The 18,781-nt window shown below is 34.6% G+C and overlaps 3 protein-coding genes and 1 pseudogene across 3 annotated transcripts; 2 read left to right on the top strand and 2 right to left on the bottom strand.

The window, feature by feature from the left end:
• Positions 1–2,530: 2,530 nt before the first annotated feature.
• Positions 2,531–3,835, top strand: LOC123723225 (geminin-like). The gene is made up of 5 exons (XM_045685806.1): positions 2,531–2,600; positions 2,670–2,800; positions 2,873–3,010; positions 3,203–3,329; positions 3,638–3,835. The coding sequence occupies exons 1-5, from the start codon at positions 2,580–2,582 to the stop codon at positions 3,752–3,754; spliced, it is 534 nt and encodes a 177-aa protein (XP_045541762.1). The 5' UTR covers positions 2,531–2,579; the 3' UTR covers positions 3,755–3,835.
• A 435-nt stretch (positions 3,836–4,270) lies between these two features.
• LOC123723214 lies at positions 4,271–7,344 on the bottom strand (annotated as a pseudogene).
• A 6,727-nt stretch (positions 7,345–14,071) lies between these two features.
• Positions 14,072–15,904, top strand: LOC123723213. Its single transcript, XM_045685781.1, has 2 exons — positions 14,072–14,504; positions 14,697–15,904. Exons 1-2 carry the CDS (start codon positions 14,377–14,379, stop codon positions 15,850–15,852), a joined length of 1,284 nt encoding a protein of 427 aa, XP_045541737.1. The 5' UTR covers positions 14,072–14,376; the 3' UTR covers positions 15,853–15,904.
• LOC123723210 lies at positions 15,864–18,293 on the bottom strand. The gene is made up of 3 exons (XM_045685777.1): positions 17,876–18,293; positions 17,466–17,724; positions 15,864–17,155 (listed from the first exon to the last, which is right to left on the bottom strand). Exons 1-3 carry the CDS (start codon positions 18,065–18,067, stop codon positions 15,900–15,902), a joined length of 1,707 nt encoding a protein of 568 aa, XP_045541733.1. The 5' UTR covers positions 18,068–18,293; the 3' UTR covers positions 15,864–15,899.
• Positions 18,294–18,781: the final 488 nt, after the last annotated feature.

The raw sequence follows: 18,781 nt of genomic DNA on the forward strand, positions 1-18,781 counted from the left end.
TGCAAGCTATAAACAGCATTGAAGTGATTGAACAACTAGAAAATAGTACGCGTCGAAGAAAAGTATACAGAACAAGGAGTGATCCGTTTTCTTTGGACGACTTAGACTTTCGGAAGCGTAATGTAAGCGAAAATATAATGTAGCACATATTGCTACAAGAAATACTGTAGAACGTTGCTTTGGAGTATGGAAGCAACGCTTTCAATGCCTTCTATTTGGCATGACCTGCAACTTACCAAATGTGAAGACCACAATAGTTGCTTTAGCTGTACTTCACAATATTGCAGTTGACCATGGAGATATGCAGGTAGAGAGCAGCATGGAAAATAACAGTGAAAGTGAAGTGTCTGGAGAAGTTCCTAGGGGTAGCATTAATGCTAATGCTGTTTTACAAACTTTTATTATGAGACATTTTAATGAGTAGTAGTATCTGTACAGCTATTTAAAATAAAATTTAAGCAAAAATTATTGTGTAGACAAATAAACTTATAATTAATCTATTTTTTGAATATAAAGCTAATGTGCTCTTTTTTATTTTAAAGTAACCAACTTTTCTTTTTTTTAATTATCTATATTAGGCTGCTACTAGTTGTATTTTATTTTTGTTTGTTTGTATTATTAAATTCTTAATGTTGTAAACCAGCAGATGGGCACCTCTGAACGGGCGCATGGCCCACCGGGACAGGCTGAAAACCAGCTCCACTAGGCTATGCCTTGCGGTACACGCTGAGCCTGCTGCCCACTGTTGTCATATTTTTTTTCTGTTATTAATGCCTGAAATATTGTATTCCTTATGATGACAATAAAGAAGTTTATTTATTTAGTAAATACATAATAAAAAACGCTGTACAATTCAATCAATTTTTTTTTACAATAATCCAGTTTACATTTTAACACTTCTTTTAAGAAGTAAAATAAATTTTTTGACTTTTGCCTTTCATTGGCCATCTGCATCTTGTGGAGTTCCTTTCTGCATGCAATTTCTGTTTCAGATATTTGCAGTGCTGCACTTGCACTGCCATTGTAGATCTAGATTGAAAATAAGATATTATTATGTTTTAATTACATCCAAATAACAATTTGTGTATCATAAACAATTGATAGTAGTTTCATCAACATCAGTATAATAAATTAACTTTGATTAGATTGTACTTTTTTACTAATTGATTGTTGAGATTACATATCTCTCTCTACACTGAACCTTATTTGAAGTACCAAAAACACATATAAATATTTGTTACTATAGGTATGTATCATGATAAAAAATAAAAATTAGATAAGCATGCGTTAGTTTAGGAAGTCTAAGAATGTTTCCTTACCTTTGTCCAATTTTAGGTGTATCACTACTAACTTTATCTTCCTCCAACCAGTTTTCACTTCTCTGCCTTTTAACAGCCGAGATCGATTTCAATGCCATTTTCTAATAGGTAACGCAGGGTTGTGCAGAGTGTGGTTCCGCTTGCTCTCGTTAATGGAATAATTTATTGCGAACAGTAACATATTTTTATACTTAAGCATATTTTTATAACTTGTGGCGGGGCAGGAGTGTGGAATGTGGATACAAAAAATGTTTCAGATGGTTTGCACGGGAAAAGGTCGAGGGGTACTTAACTAATTTAAAATACTCGTTCGATGGCACTTGACTAATGGAATGTGTAGCTATAGTAGGTAAAAAAACTATTTTACTACGAAAAATAAATACAAATACGACTTGAAAACACTTCAGAATTGACGTTCCGTAGGTATAGGTACCTAGCGTAGACAGCAAAATATGGTTTTAAGCCGTCATATTGTCTATGAACAGACGTAATTGCAACAATCTGTACATATTATCTATGGTCGATTCAATATGTTCGTCAAACTTGTTTGCCAACTTCGTAGTAATGGCAACATTTTTGCTTATAGACGATTGTTAGTTATAGAAGGTTTATAAAACTGTTATGAATAAGCAATTTTATCGAACGTTATATAAGCCTATCGAGCATTTTAACTAATGAACGTTATAAACGTTTCATAAGCTTTTTTTATGAATAAGACCGTTAGATTTTAGATAATAAATAAAATTATACAAACTGAACTGATATGATAAAGACGACAATAATTAACACTTGACGTTGACAGTAATTTTTTTTTTCTGGCCTGGATTCAAGGTCCTTTGGCCGGCGTTGACAGTGAAATCTTTGAGTGCTACCAGTTCCAAAAACGAAAAAGAAAGTAAAAGTTTAAAAAATGCAGTAAAATCTCTTTTACTTGATATTTTCAATGAAGTAAAAAATCCATGAGACTGTTTTTTATGCATTCGCTGATAACAATTTTTTTTTTCATAGCGTTTCAAAGTTCTATTTATTTGGAAACAAAACTGGCAATGTTCGCAATGGCGTTATTAAAACGGCGGGAATATATTTGTCAGTGTCATGTCACAACTGCCATTGTGTTTGTGCTATGTTACCTTTTAAGATTGCGGCGCTTTTATTTATAAATCATTCGTGAAGTTTAATTTCAATAAATGTAAAAATCCTGTCCATTTTCTTATTATTAATCAAATTCTTTGCATAAGTGAAGTGTTTTTAATAACAAAAATGAGCTCTGGTGATGTAAAAGTTAGTATTTTCTCAAACCCGTTAGAAATAGTGGAAAACACATTATAAATTTACTTTGAATATTCCTAGGATATGCCTCGCGCAACCAGAAGATCTTTAAGAACGATTCAGAGTACTGCAACGGACACCGAAAATTTGGTGGGTAAACCATCAAATAGTCCTAAACATCAGTTGTCCCGTGAATCTCCTGTCCTCGACATGTAAGTTTAAAAAAATATATTGTATGAACAACATTAACATTACAAAATAATCAAACTTAAATTTATTTTTAGTGCTCCTCCAGTTAAAAGAAAAAGTCCATCTCACAAGAAAGTACAAGCTAACAACATTGACAAAGTATCTGTGGATGACTTGACCAATCCTAAAACAGCTTCTAAAAATTACTGGAAAGCTTTAGCTACTAAGAGCCAGTGAGTATAATGTTTAAATAAGTAAAAATAGTTTTAAACAGTAATTCTCACCACACTGAAGGTAGTCGAATATTTTTGGGGTTATGATGTTTGCACACATCAATAATTATCTTAGACTGTGTGATAGCTCTATTTATACAACACTTATTGGACATATCACTAAATTATTTACTTTATATTATTACTTTGTAGAGCTGCTTTACAAGAAGCATTAAGCCAGAATGAGAAGCTTCATGAAACAATAGATGAACTTAAAGAGGAGATTGTTAAGCTCAGAGAAATGTTGGAAGAAGCTAATGCCTTTGTGGAAGTGGTCAAGGTACTCTTTTTTACATAAAGTGTCATTGTATTTTTGATGAATATTAATATTTGTCCATAATTTTATATGATGTAAGTGAAAGGCAATATTAAATCATAATAATGCATAGACCATACAATCAATATTGTGTTGGTGGACTATATATTTAGCTATTATATTGGCTATGGTTTTGGTCATTGTAACTGATGTTAAATGCAGTAGTTTTTACTACACTTATTTATATGTAGACCAAGAAGAAATTGTTTTTTTTTTGTTTAGAATATGTGAGTTGCATTCAACTTTAAATTTTATGTGTGCTTTAATTTCAGGATTTAACCAATAACACTAATGATGACACAGGCATTGATGTCAATGATGTCAGCCAGGCGGATTCCCTGGATGATACACAAAAAACTGAAGACGGCAATGAGCAAACATCTTTGTAGACAATAGTTTCTTTATTTCTAGCTATGTAAGTTATAGTATGTACAATCAATATATGTGACAATAATCATATTTGAGGTGAATGCAGGTTTACATATTATCTATATATATAAAAGAAAGTCGTGTTAGTTACACTATTTATAACTCAAGAACGGCTGAATCGATTTGACTGAAAATTGGTGGGCAGGTAGCTTAGGACCAGGAAAAGGACATAGGATAATTTTTACCCCGTTTTTTCTATTATTTTTTATTCCGCGCGGACGGAGTCGCGGGTAAAAGCTAGTTTTTTATAAAATTTCATGTAAATCGAAAATTAAACTTTACCCAAAAATTTGATTGTAAGAAATATGTGTTTTTCTGTACTTAGTTTTTATTTAAATGAAGATTAATATTTTTCCTTTTTCTTTATTATCACTAGAAACTTTTGATAAATATTTTTAACACACCCAATATGTAAGACTAATTAGTGTGTAATAAAATGTTATAAAAAACTATATGTTTTATTTAATATAGCTGTCATAAAATAAGTATTATTTATTTATTACTTAATAAAACATAAAAAAGTGACCAACAATTTTACCCAAAATCTCGAGTTAAGTTAACATAAAACTTAATCACTAGTATGCTTATAATATAGCATACATTAAAATATCACTATTTCCAAGTTATTTATGCTTATTGTCATCTCAAGTCAGTCAAGTTGTTTACAAAAGTACTACAATATACAGTCCAACCTGGATAAGTGATTCATTTAGCAGTCCCGAAGGGACGGACAACCTCTATAAGCAAGAAACCTTTAAAAGAGAAAAGTAAAATTCAGTCCCTTGGACACCTATTTGTCCAGGTCCAATTGTATATCAATACTATTGATGATGATGATGTCCTACGTGACGTAATCCGTCAATGGCGAACCTTGCTATCCTACTATCTCCGAGAGTGCAATCGGAGATGACTGGCAAATCCGAACTTAGTTAGTTAGTATTGTTTAAAAAGTTAAATATTCTTTATTTAAAAAAACTTTGAAAGTCTCATCAAAGTTTTCTTCGTATGTCCAAGGAGTTAAGTCCGGATACATTCTTATATCTGTAAGAACATTGACTTCTGCATTTTGAGGCAATACACTTCTGACTTTTTCATTGAGACACCCAGATGCATGTATATAATGGTTGATTATCAATTTATATATAAAGCTGGCGTATTTAAAGTCCAAATTATCAATTGTGTTCTGTACTCTTGGTGTGTGGGATCTTATTTCATTTAAATATCCCGTAGTTATTATAGGTACTATGAAGTCAGCCTGAAAAATTAAAAGAAGATAAAATTAGGGATTTTATTATCTAAAAGCTATGCATTAAATAGTGTGCTGTGTAGCGACTCATCCGAAGTTAGAGCCACCAAGATATCTGAAAATATTGACACACTAAGCAATTATATGTGCAAGAATATAACATGTCACCTTTTCAAAATATTCTCTTATAAATTTCTCAGGATTCTGATAAACTTCATCCCTTCTCTCATTAAGTGTAATCACACTTACTGCAGGTACATCTGTCCAATTTTCTACATATTGTTTTATATTAACTGCTGTTGCCCATCTATCTTCCGTAAATGTTAAAAATAAGATAGGGTGATCTTTTTCTATTTTTGTATCAACAGTCTTGATTGGTGGTCTGAGTGTTGGCTTATCAGGTCTCTTAGATTCCTTGATAACCATTGATTTATTTAAAGCTGGCGGTAAGTCATTTGGAAGGTTCTTCGTAAAACTTATTATCTCTCTTGTGCCACTTGTTTTGTTACCACTATGGTAGCCACTGTCCTCTTTACAAAAACTCTGTGATAAAATACTGAATGGATCATCTATGGATTTCAGGATATCAAATCGTTTCATTTTAACTAAGGCATCAAGAATTTTGTCTAGTGTTGCATTCTCATTTTGCATGAACACTTTAAGAACTGTATCAGCGGGGTCTTCTCTTACTGTACTCATGATGTACTGAAATGAGATATTGAAATTTAAATAGAAAATATTTGGACAAAAATAAGGAACAAAAGTTCTATTGTTATATTGATTTTTGGCACACAATTTTACTATTGCCGTACAGATGAATTAGAAATTATTGTCATAGAAATGATAGATAAGTAATTCATTAGGCTGGATCAATGTTATTTTCTGTATTTAATTATGAAGTATTAGAATGTAAGGAATATGTACTCACATCTAAATCATCTTGCGATATACCCAATGAATAACCAAGTTCCCTCCAAGTGTTTGGAGTACCCCCTATTTTCTTTATTAACGTCCTCCAGGCTTCGTGGCAAGTAGCTCCCAGCTTTGATTTTGCATTCCTGTAGTATAGTATGCTTGTGTGTAGAAAACATACTTTTTTACTAAGTGAACTTAATTCTAATATTTTCTCTTTCTCGCTCATTTTGTACGGCTTCCTCAAGCGCTAATGTATCGATACTGATTGTGTCTGCATTATCGTAATCTTTTAAATACTCCCTGAAAAATAATAATACGTTAGAAGTGGATTCTGTAAGCCCTTTGAATACAAATTATATCCATTTTACTGACATAACTATAATTATAATATTATACAGATGATTCTCATAAATTTAGTAAGCGAATATCACAGTTAATAAAATGGGTAGATATAAAAATCATTTTTTAAGGAATTCAATTCAATTTCCAAGCAGTGGCTTTTAGGTGTGCCAACTGGGCACTGATTGTTTCGCCAGTGTCGCGTTGAAGAGGGAGGCTCGAAGGAGATTGATCGGTGATATATGTTGCGAAATTTGATCAGCTATGTAGTAAAGAGAAGTTTATTTTTAACATTAGCCACACTCACACCTACAAAAAAACAAAAGGAACAAACATTAATTAATCATTATATATAAGAAGTATTTAATCATAATACACTACAGTTTAATTTTATTACATTCTATATATTACAATGATACAAATTACCCCACTTATTTAAAAGACTTCTTCAAATTTCTGTGTGAAAATCACGAGCTTTCTCTTCGGTCCTCTGATAATCTCTCACTATCCGCGCCTATTCATCACTCGTCCTTCTTGGATAAATCCTTCTCTGTGACAGCTGTTAGACTGTGGAACGATCTTTCACCTAACATTAAAAGAGCCTCCTCCAAAATTATTTTCAAGCGTCTGATTCGGCATCATTATGTTATGAGACTCCATTCATAAGTAGCCTTCTCGCTGTTATCGCTTATTATTGTACTTATTAATCTAGTGTTTTTATTTATCTTATTCTTTTTCTTCTACATGTACAATGTTTTATTAATATTATATACAATATTTTATTTATACTTATTTATTTCTAATATATTACTGTATTACATAATATTGTATTAGTAAAATTGTATCTTCAATTCATATCTGCCCTGCACATAATTATACTTTCCTCTCATATACCGGATGACTGGTAGAGAATGCCTTTAGGCATTAAGTCCTCCTTGTACTTATAAAAGTGCTAAAGAATAAATAAATAAATAAATATATTTACATAAAAATCTACAATATGAACTAAACACAAAAGTTAACAAATACTCAACGTTTACGGGACGAGGGGTGTTAGGGGGGAGGACATCATAAAGAGGATGAAGAAGTTTGGGACAGTTGAAAAGGATGTGTGATACAGTGCCTTCATCCAAGCCACATTCACATATAGAGCTATTCCTTATCCGGAGTTTGGCCAAAAAAACAGGTGTACAAGAGTGACCAAGCCGTAACCGGGAAATAGTAGAGGTGACCCAGCGATCAGCATTCCTATATTTGAAAAACCAGGGTCGAGTTGGTATGTCCGGCTGGATTGAGGCATAATATTTGCCTTTGATGGACTTTGATTCATTCCAGAGTGTATTCCAAGATCGGTTAAGATAAGTTTTTGCAAGACCGCATAAATCTTGAGCCGAGTTTTGGAAATGGTCAAGAGAGCCAGAGATAACAGATAATTTAGCGCAGGAATCAACAGTCTCGTTTCCAGGGATACCGGAGTGGCTAGGGATCCAAACCAAAATTATGGTTAATCCTTTTTGATTACACGAGAGCAAAGCTTCCCTGATCTTCAAAATAATGGGAAATCTTGACTTGCTTCGAAAAGGGTTTTCTTTTATAGACATTAAACAACTAAGGGAGTCAGTCAAAATTACAGTTTGTTTGAGGTTATGGGAATGTGCAAACAAAATTGCTTCCAATAAAGCAGTGGCTTCTCCTGTAAACACAGAAGACTCGGGAGGGCATTTAAACTTTAAAATTATTTTATACCTGGGAACCCAACAGGCAGCACCAACACAGCCATCAGGGGACAGCTTTGATGCATCAGTATAAATAAGAATGTGATTTGACCAATTTTGGTGAATATAATTTTGAAATTTATTGTTAGTGTCTGGGGCACCTTTAACCAGGCCAATATCAGTGATGATAAGAGGGTTATATACTAGAGCATTATAAGGAGTAGAAAACAATGGATTAAGTGGGAAAGTTGAAACCGGATGAGGGAGATTAGTGTATTTCAAAAAACTATCTACTAAATATGATGAAGAGTTACGGGATTGGGGAGCACTAGATAGTTGAGTTAATCTGGGCCAAAGGGGGTGGGATGATAATTGTAACATCTTGCTAACAAACCGGTCACAAAGGTACTGGCGACGAATTGTTAGAGGAGGATCCACACATTCCACTTGAAGTGCATTGGTGGGGGAAGATTTCATTGCGCCCAGTATAATTCTGAGGCATCTGAATTGAATATTATTAAGTTTTTGAACTGCAGATTTATTAAAAGGTTCAAGAATAAACATGCAATAATCCATATGACTTCTAACTAAGGCATTATATAAAAGTTTTAAGGAGTATGGGTGGGCACCCCACCAGACTCCTGCTACTGCTCGTATCACATTAATCCCCTTTTCACATTTTTTGATAATATGTTCAGAATGTGCAATTCCAGAAAGGCGGTTATCAAGGTAAATACCCAAAAATTTTATTTTATCTGAAAGATGGATTAGTTGATCCTCAATTGAAAATTGGAAGGATGGAAGGGACCTTTTCCTTGTAAAAACCACTGCCTGGCATTTCCCTACAGAGAGGGACAAACCATGATCAGAAAGCCACTGACCTAGATAATATAAAGCAGAATTAATACGACAAGATATTTCCTCTACACTGCCAGAGCTGTGATAGAGGGCAATATCATCAGCGTATTGCAGGATGTTACAAAAACTGCTGACAGACAATTCGAGATCATGTGTATAAATGCTATATAGAAGAGGGCTGAGAACTGAGCCTTGAGGGAGACCTTTCCAGACAAGTCTGGGGGGAAGAGAGGATGACTGGTGTTTGACCACTATGGACCTGCAGAACAGCAGGCTACATATAAAATGTGTTAACTTCGGCGGGATACTCAGAGATTGCAATTTTTGCCTGAGTACCGGAAGTTGAACGTTGTCATATGCAGAAGCGATATCTAGAAAAACGCCCGCAAGGTACTCGCCTTTTGTAAAGGCTATCCGGATGTCTGTTGTCAATATGCCGAGGCTGTCAGTAGTACTCAGTCCCTTCCGAAACCCAAATTGGGAGGAGGGAAGAATATTCTTACTTTCAATTATCCATTCCAGGCGGTTTTTAAGAAGATGTTCTGTTATTTTTGCCAATGTAGTTGACAAAGCTATGGGTCTATAGGAATTAGAATCCAAGGGATTTTTACCAGGTTTGATAACAGGAATAACTATTTGGGATTTCCAGGAGTGAGGGACAGTACCAGTTTCAAAAAATTTATTAATTATATTGAGGAAATGGATTTTAGCTTTGTCATTTAGATTAGTCAAAAACGAATAAGGGACGCCATCTTCCCCTGGTGTCGAATCCTTTAAGCCATTCAGAGCAATTTGGAGCTCAGAAAAAGAAAAGGGAGCATCCATATCATCTGAAGAGGGAGTTGGAGTAAAATTTGGAAACGAGTCAATATTAGGGACATAAGGTGGAGCCAATTTGTCAGCAAAGTCATTAAGCCAATCCAAGGGATTGTTGGATGAGGGATCAGTATGGTTGAGGGAACGTCGAAATTTCCTAATATTCGTCCATACAATTGAAGATGGGGATCTAGGACTAAGTGATTCACAAAACCGAGTCCAACTACTTCTTTTCTTCCTTGTAACTAACTTTTTAACTTTGGAATCAAGCCTCTGATATTTAATAAAGTTCTCCTGAGACATACAATTTGAATATGTCTTTTCTGCAGATGTTCTTTGAGCAAATAAATCATTGCATTCATCATCCCACCAGGGAGAAGAAAGCAGATGATTTTTGGGAGGGTGTTTTTTAGGAATATGAGAGTCAGCTGAAGATATGAGAGATTTTAAAAAAAGATCGTAGCATGCTAAAATATTTCCATCACTTACCGGATCTGGCAAGGAGTCTATCAAGAAATCAACAGATCTGGCATACTCTGTCCATTTTGCTTTTTTAAGTTGATATTTTAAAAGAGGATCATGAGAAGAAGGAAGGAAGGACCTATTGTTTAATGAGAGAATGATAGGAAAGTGATCGCTGCCGTATGAGGATGGGAGGGTTTTCCAAGTAATCTGGGAGGCAAGATTAGGAGAGCAGAGGGAAAGATCCACGGCAGTTTTAGGGTTCTGATTTGGGAATACCCTGCGCGTTGGAGAGCCATCATTGAGGATGCAGAGACCTACATCATCAAGTATGTCAATCAGCAGCGGAGCAAACCCATCACAGCCATAGCACCCCCACATGGTGTGGTGAGTGTTAAGGTCACCCAAGGCGATGATAGGACTTGGGACCGAAGATAAGATTGATTGTAGTTCAGGAAGTAGAGATGGGGTAGGGTGAGGAATATACACAGATACAAAAGAAATGTCTAAGGCACGGACAGCAACAGCATTAATCTGTTGACTATGTGGAGGAAGGGGGATTTGGGAAAAGGGAAGGGAGTGCCGAACAAGGATGGCACTGCCTGCATACCCATCATTTCTGTCATCCCTCAAACAGGAGAAACCAGGTACCCGGAACCGGGAACCAGGCATTAACCATGTCTCCGAGATGGCAACAATGACAGGTTTATGCAGGTTAATGAGGGAGCATAACTCGTGTTTTTTGGGCCGTAAGCTTTTACTGTTCCATTGAAGTATGGTTGTTGGGGCCATCTTGGAGGATTTTAAAAAGTTTGGAAATGTTTTTGGCAACGTTGGACGGTAGAGGAATGTCACAAGGAGTGATAAGACTGAGAAGGAGAGTGGAAAGTTGTTCTAACATAGGTAGAGTTTCATTGGGGGGAGAATTTTGATTAAGAGCATGTCCATTCGGAAGGGATGAAGCACATTCACCAACAATATTCTGGTGAGCACCTCTATCATAACCCTTGCCTGGAGGGGCTCGAGGGCGAGGAGACCGGAATGTTGTTTGACGGTAGGAAGTTTTGGGTGTGGGTTGAGTTGTCGGACAGGAAGGGGTCTTAGGTGAATAGGCGGGAGGAGTAAACATTTCCTTTGCCATCTCAGCATAGGATCGCCGGACAGAAGGGAATTGAGCTGCCGCTTCCATGTAGGATATATTATTCTGAGACATAATTACTTTAATTGATTGCTGTCTAGTGAATTCAGGACAAGCCTTGTCATTGGCAAAATGTTTGCCTGAGCAATGTAGACATGAGGCTAGATTTTTATCTATTTCACAAGATTCCCCTGCATGGGACTGGGAGCACCTATAACACCTGGGTTGTGATCTGCAGATTGTTTTGGTATGGCCAAAACGACAGCAGTTTAAGCATTGAATGGTAGGAAGTTTGTAGGTTTCTATAGGTAAGGATGTGTGGTAGGAATAAACTTTACTTGGAAGTATTTGACCCCTAAAGGTCAGGACAACAGACTGAGTCGGTATCCAGGTGGTGACATTTTCCTGAGTTGTTTTTCTGTTCAACCTTCGGGCTTTGAGCACCTCACCACAGCCTGGGGGAAGCTCCAAAGATTGAACGAGCTCACTCATCGACCAGTCTATGGGGACTCCCTTCACCAATCCCATTCTGGTCATATTATATGTGGGGATGAAAGCTTTGAATTTACATAGGGAGAGGATAGGATTGACAAGGAAGTGGTTGGCTGCATGAGCTGTCGAAAACTCGACGATTATTTTGTTACGACCAACGTTTTTAACACCATCATGTAAGATGGAGCTTATTTTATGTTTGTGAAGGAATTGACCAAAAGTAATGGCTCTTAACGAGGCTCCGGAAGTCGGGTCTTCGACGTCCCTAGAGACTTGGACGACGAATGGACCTTTATCATCGTTGGCGTAAGATTTAAGGCCTTCGGCAAATGACGGGTGAATATATAAATTTCCTATAGATGGGTTTGCTTGGGAGGGATCAGACAAAGATTTTTTAGAAGAGGAGGAGACTGTTCCATCGTCTGCTTGCCGTTTGCGGGAAGGAGTGGCTCCCGGATCGGGAGGTTCGCTTGGAGGGTCTGTTTCCATTTTGGTCTCACGAATTAACAAATAGTTTTCTACTTACCAGCAGCAAAAGAGTTAGTATTAACCAATTTAAAATATAAATAAGAACTTTTTACACTTAAAATGCAAAATAAAAACACCAAAACCTCGATACACGTGCGTCCACCGACCTGTCAAAACGTGAATCTATTTTTTTTAAGGAAACTGTATTATGAAAATATGACAAATGACATGAAAAGCATAAATACATTGCTCAGATTAAGAATTATATAGATATGGCATGCGCGTTCACCCGTAAGGGACAGATAGAGAGTACTATAGACTATACCTATATATATATGTAAAAGGATTGGGGTTACCAGTTATTTGTTTTGTCCCGAAAATGAATAATTACGATATAATTTAATATAGACCAATTTATATATTCCCAATTAAATTGTAATTAATAAATGTAATAAATATAACAAACAATGCGTAATTTTTGTTTATGTGACTAAGATTAGGTTAACAGATTTTTTGGTAATACTTAGTCAATATGTATGTACTTAGTATGTTTAATATAAAATAATTGAAACAAGTTTATTCATTATGTGACCATTTATATACCAAAATGAACTTAACAAAACATAGATTCTTATGACACTAAAGTTTATTCAAAATGACCTCCGTGATTTTGAATACAGGCCTTCAATCTGCTCGGCCAGTCGTCTATCGCAGCACGAACGACGTCCATGTCAATATCGGCGGCTGCCTTAATCAAGGATGTCTTGAGTGACTCCAAAAAAAGAATTTCCCGATATTTTTTTCCCGCTTACCGCTTCAACAAAGCGCGGCATCTCTTCAGTCTTAGGTCCATTAGACGAGCATTCAAACGATGTCCTGTTTTTCTTCGATATGCACGAAGCCCTAAGTCTTCATAAAAAGCTACAAAAAACATACCAATATTATAATCATATAATTTTAAATTACTCTGTAAATCATTACAGTGAACACTACATGTAAAACTACTTAATATTTAACTATTTTGATTGTAATTTCTAAGAAATAAAAATTTACATGGGACAAATTAAAAAGCATACTCTTTAAAATCAACGGGATAAGAAAGTATCAAATATTTAAAAACACAGCAGCAATACTAGTATTAAAAACTCCTTTTGAAATCTGTTGAAAATAGTATAAAAATGTGAATTGTTTCATTTATATACATTATACATACTATAATTTATTTCCCCTAAATTCAGGGCAATTTTTACAACAAGATGGTGGTATTATTTTTACGGGTAATAACCAACCAATTTGAAAAGAAGTTTAATATGGCCGCTTGTTTCCCAGATCTACAGTATATTATTTGACACAAATGACATCTGCGTTTGGGCGCATAATGTTCGAAAAATACGATTTTATTTTAGCTGATTTTACACGTATTTTAACATATTAGTTATTACAAAGACTGTAAAGAACAACTATTTTGTATTTTCTTCCTTATTTTGTATGAATACATTTGAATAGTTGCGTAGTTACAGTACTTACGAGTGAAAGGTTATGTTTTCCTCTTTTCGCTCACTACGGCTTTTACATCCAACAATACAGCAGTATACCATGTTTTATAAACTTTACCTAACTAAAACTGAAATATCAAAATATTTTTACACAATTACAGCGACTAAGTACTCACAATTTTCGAAAAATAACACGAATGACAAACTTTGTTAGGGACAACCTAGGTTGCTTGTTGGGGACAACCTTTGTTCCAAACAAACCCCAAAGCCTGGTACGCAGATAGTTATCATGCCCTCAGGCATGATGACAGTAGTCAAGTATCGCCAAAATATTTAACTGATCTAATGAAACAGGATTCAAGGATTTTGAAAAATGTATTTATTCTCTGAATAATGATGAGATTTATGATTTATTTGTTAAAATAAATCTATAAAATACAACAATCAGCCATGATAGCTTAAACACCAATCAGAGCGAATTACGTCACGTCTCAGTAACGTCATCTTGTTTCGTTTGAGCTTACGCGCGATCACTGCAATTCTAACAAAAAAACTATTGTTTTCGCTTTAACTTTCGCTAAAATACATTTTATAGTCGTTGTTTACCTGTTTACCATTTCCACAACAGACATCAGCCATGGAACAAGGATTTAACAAGGCAAATTCTGCTAATTTGCCTAGAGTTGATTCATTGATGGTGGGAGAGTTCCTAGCTTCAAACAAAGACTTCTGTTCAGCAGAATTTAGAAGCATCAAAACATCTATGTAAGTACATTAAATCTTCATAACATAACCACTATTTTTAGCGTTTAAAATGGCTTCCTACGTAGGTATATGTGCCGTATGTATGGGTGTTAGGTTTAGGTTATAAAATGTATTGTTTTTAACAACTATACCATATTAAACAACTATACCATATTATTTGATATTCCTTACATATAAATTTATTTGTTTTAGATCCTCAAGGCCATCTTATGGCGATGACGCTGTAAGTTATGTGCAGCTGAAACGCGAAGCTAATCTGTGCACCGTCAAGGCAAAACTTTGCCCTGAGCATAAGGTCCATGCAAAATTGTACGTAGTAACACTTATAGTCGACGAAGAGGATGAAGTAGTGAAATCTGTGCAATGCCATGGCTGTGTTGCTTCACAAGGAGGCTGCAAACATGCTGTAGCTTTTCTCATGTGGGTCCATCGCCGAAGTGAGGAGCCTTCCTGTACATCTGTGGAGTGCAACTGGAGAAAATCAAAGCTGTCAGGGGTTGGTACCACATTAAAATATATAACTTCGAAACAATTATCTAATGGCAAACCAAGCTTGCCATCAAATAGTGGTGTGTTTACAAAATTTATAGAAGGGAAGAAACATAAACTTAGTGACTGTGAAGTACTTAAGTATCAAGCAGACTATTTTCCTGATACATTAGAAAGATTATCAATGCATAAACTGGTACAGAAATACAAAGAAAAATCCTCTGACACCTTTATTGAAAAAGTTGTGTTAACTAATGATGATATTATAAAAGTGGAGGAAGCAACTAGAGAACAACATAAAAGCTCACTTTGGTATGAATTGAGGTATGGCAGAGTGACAGCTTCACAAGCTTTTGAATTCAGTAGGTGCAAAACCACTGATGGCACCTTGATTTCATTGATAATGGGAGGGAAAATTCCAGATACATGGGCCATGAAGCGCGGTAGAATGTTGGAGAATGAAGTGAGGCAAACAGTGAGCAGCATACTGGGAAAAAAAATAAAAAAATGTGGGCTAATGCTTTGTAAAAACTATCCCATTATAGCAGCGTCACCTGATGGGATTTGTGATGACAATATAATCGAAATTAAGTGCCCAACAAGTGTAAAAACATATAACAATTATGTTATTAATGGGAAACCCACTAAAAAATACTATGCGCAGATGCAGCTACAAATGCTTTTGACAGGCTGTAAAAATGGCTATTACTGTGTAGCTGATTACAACTTCAGTGAAAATAAAAAGGTTAATATAATACAAGTTAAATTTGATGCACAATATGCATCTGATTTTGTCAAAGTGCTAATTTCTTCATGGAAAGACAATGTGTATCCTATATTATATCAAAGTGCAATTTAATTATTGGGATTTTAAAATAAAACTGTGTGCTTTAAATTAATCTAGTTTTATTTAATCAAAGAATCTTGCAAATTAATTAAACCACAGGCAATGGTAATAACATCATCAAGTACTTTGATAAGATTGTGATTTAGACATGCATGTGGCCTTAACATGTTAAATTCTCTCAATCGCCGAATCACTCGCTCTACATGGATCCTCAAACTAGCAATTTGTTTGGTTTCCCTTGCTTCAGCTTTAGAAAGTTTTGCCCCTGTTGTAACACTTGGAGGTCTTACTAGTTGCACTCCCTCTCTGCGTAAATATTGCTCCACATGCTTAAAACCCCTGTCAGCCATCACACACATGCCTGATTGCAAGCACTTTATAAAGTTACAAGATTCCACTAAACATGTGTCTGTGATTCGACCTCCAAAACCAGGTGAAATATAATTAACTAAACCGTTGGGAGTGCAGGATACAAGATACTTAATAGTATTGGCCTTTTTATATTCTGACCATGTCAGCGACTGATGCAAGGCCTTTGAAGGCTTTTGTACCTCTATTTCTAAGCAGTCTATGATACAACTGACATTGTGATATTTATGCCTAAAAGCCATAGGTAAATTACTTTTTATAGAATGTTTATTTAAATTAACAAGGAAAGGACGCATGACACTTGCTAATAAAGGTATATTTTTTAAAAATATTTTGCTAGCATGACTTGGAGTCATTGTAAAGTCATCAGCAAGCTCTCTAAATGGGTTATTTAATCTAATTTTCTTTAGACAGATGAGTATATTGTTAGCAGGAATATTAGTATGTTTTTCTATTAAATGAATTAAGTCATAACAGCTTTTGGGAACTCCAATGTAAAAACGCGGGCTTTTTGTAATTTTAAGCAAGGTACATTCCAGAATTTTAGATGCCTCCTGTTTTTTATCATCTTGTATCATCTCACTGCAGTCTGATATAGATTCAATTTGAAGATATATTGTTGATGGTGATGATTCTCTGTGCATTACAGATGGTGTAAAAGAAGTATCACTATCAGATTGATTTGCAGGGGGATATATTTGCCTTGAAGGTTTATGTAATGTGGATGTCCATGGCGATGTGAAATTGCCTCTTGTAACTTTAAATGGTGATGTAGAAACAGAACGGGTATGAGGTTTCAAGGGTGATGTCATCTGATTTATTAATTTATTTTCTGTTTGAATGGCTTTACTTCTGAACTTGTGAGTAATAAATACTTGAATAGACTTATCAGTAGTTCTCAAGGCACTGTTTTCTGTTAAATTTTCTTCTATGTTGTCATGCAAAACTAAAAAGTAAAAATAGGAAATTATTAGACACAAATAAAATGCAGGATAACAACATACCTCGTAACCTAGGTAAATACAATCTGCACTTTTTTTTTTACAAACAATGAATCAAACAAAGTTGACAAAGTATTTTAGATATATTATAATTTACTTTTTCCATAATAAATGCTTTAGCGAGTTAAATATTAGGTATGTATGATAACAGACAATGATTTTAATGGTTATTGTCTGAATTGATTAATTATGGTAAATAGTAAATGAAATTAATCTTTAATATTGTTATTGAAATATAAACAGATAAGTAGGTACCTGAACCGCTGGATGAAGCTTCTCCAAGTTCTAAATGTTTTTTAGTAATGCTTTTATTCTCCAAATTTTTTTCAAATTCTTCAATTAGTGCCCGTCTTTGTTTCTTGATAATGTACGGTCGTTCTTTCGTATGAGCTGTTCGTTTTCTTCTATCTATCTGGCATTCAAATTTTGTAGGAATACAGCCTGGTTTCATGCGAACCTGCGACACCAATCCCATTACATGATATTCCATATAATTGTCCATATCATTTGGTAACTGGAAAATGAATAAAGCACTCATTGAAATAAAGATTACTGGTTATTCAAGAGATAAACTGTAATCTCAGAAAATATTGAACTTATGAACTTTTAGACCTCAATTAAGGTCACACATCATTGTAGAATTTATAAAATATATATAAACTTACATCAAAATGATCTTCACAGAAATAAACTGAAGTATTTAGACTTAAATCTGTTGGATCTCGCCGTGCAAGAGTCAACCATTTATTTCTCATTGTTTTGTTATTTGGAACGTAAACAAATAACTTGTTCGGAGTTTTTATAGATGTATTATTGCACTGAGGGACCACACACCACTTATACACTTTTGAATTCATATTTAATATGCAAAATAGCTTGATTTAACATAAGCATCTAATGTTTACTATTGACGTACTGAAGTTTACTGAGCCGTGACGTATTTATAGACGCCATGACACTGAACAGCGTTTTAGCGCGAAATAGAAACTTAAAATTTAAATTTCATTTTATTGCATGAAAACCTTTATTTTCTACAGAAATATGATGTATTTTTGATTTAATAGATACTTCTGAATATCATAGAATAGATTTTAAAAATTAGTCATCATGCCTCTCTCACTCACGGTATTAATATTACCGTGTCATAGACTTGATACATTGAAATCATAGCAAAGAATAAGCAGTGATAGTGGCATGAGAGATAACAAAGAATTGTAGGTATTGGTACAAGGATCGCGTACCTATATTATACATAATTCAATCATTGGAAGAACAAGGAATTTTTATCAATCTGTATTAAGATTGATTGCTAAGTTTAATTTGACAAAGTAAAGAAATTAGGTTAAATTATTTCAAGGTTTGAATTTTAATACATTTTGCAATTTCAATAAACAGTCCGATTAGTAACAATAATTATTAATATTGTTATTAAAATTATATTAATTAATTTAATTAATTAATATAATTAAAATTTTAATTAATTTTGAATTGAGTAGTCGAATGCTCTATAACCATAAAGGTTTGGCTGATTTTGGTTTTTGCGAGTGGCGGTAAAATTAAACCGATAAACA

Source organism: Papilio machaon, chromosome W (assembly GCF_912999745.1).
Source record: "Papilio machaon chromosome W, ilPapMach1.1, whole genome shotgun sequence".
Taxonomy (NCBI): Eukaryota; Metazoa; Arthropoda; class Insecta; order Lepidoptera; family Papilionidae; genus Papilio; species Papilio machaon.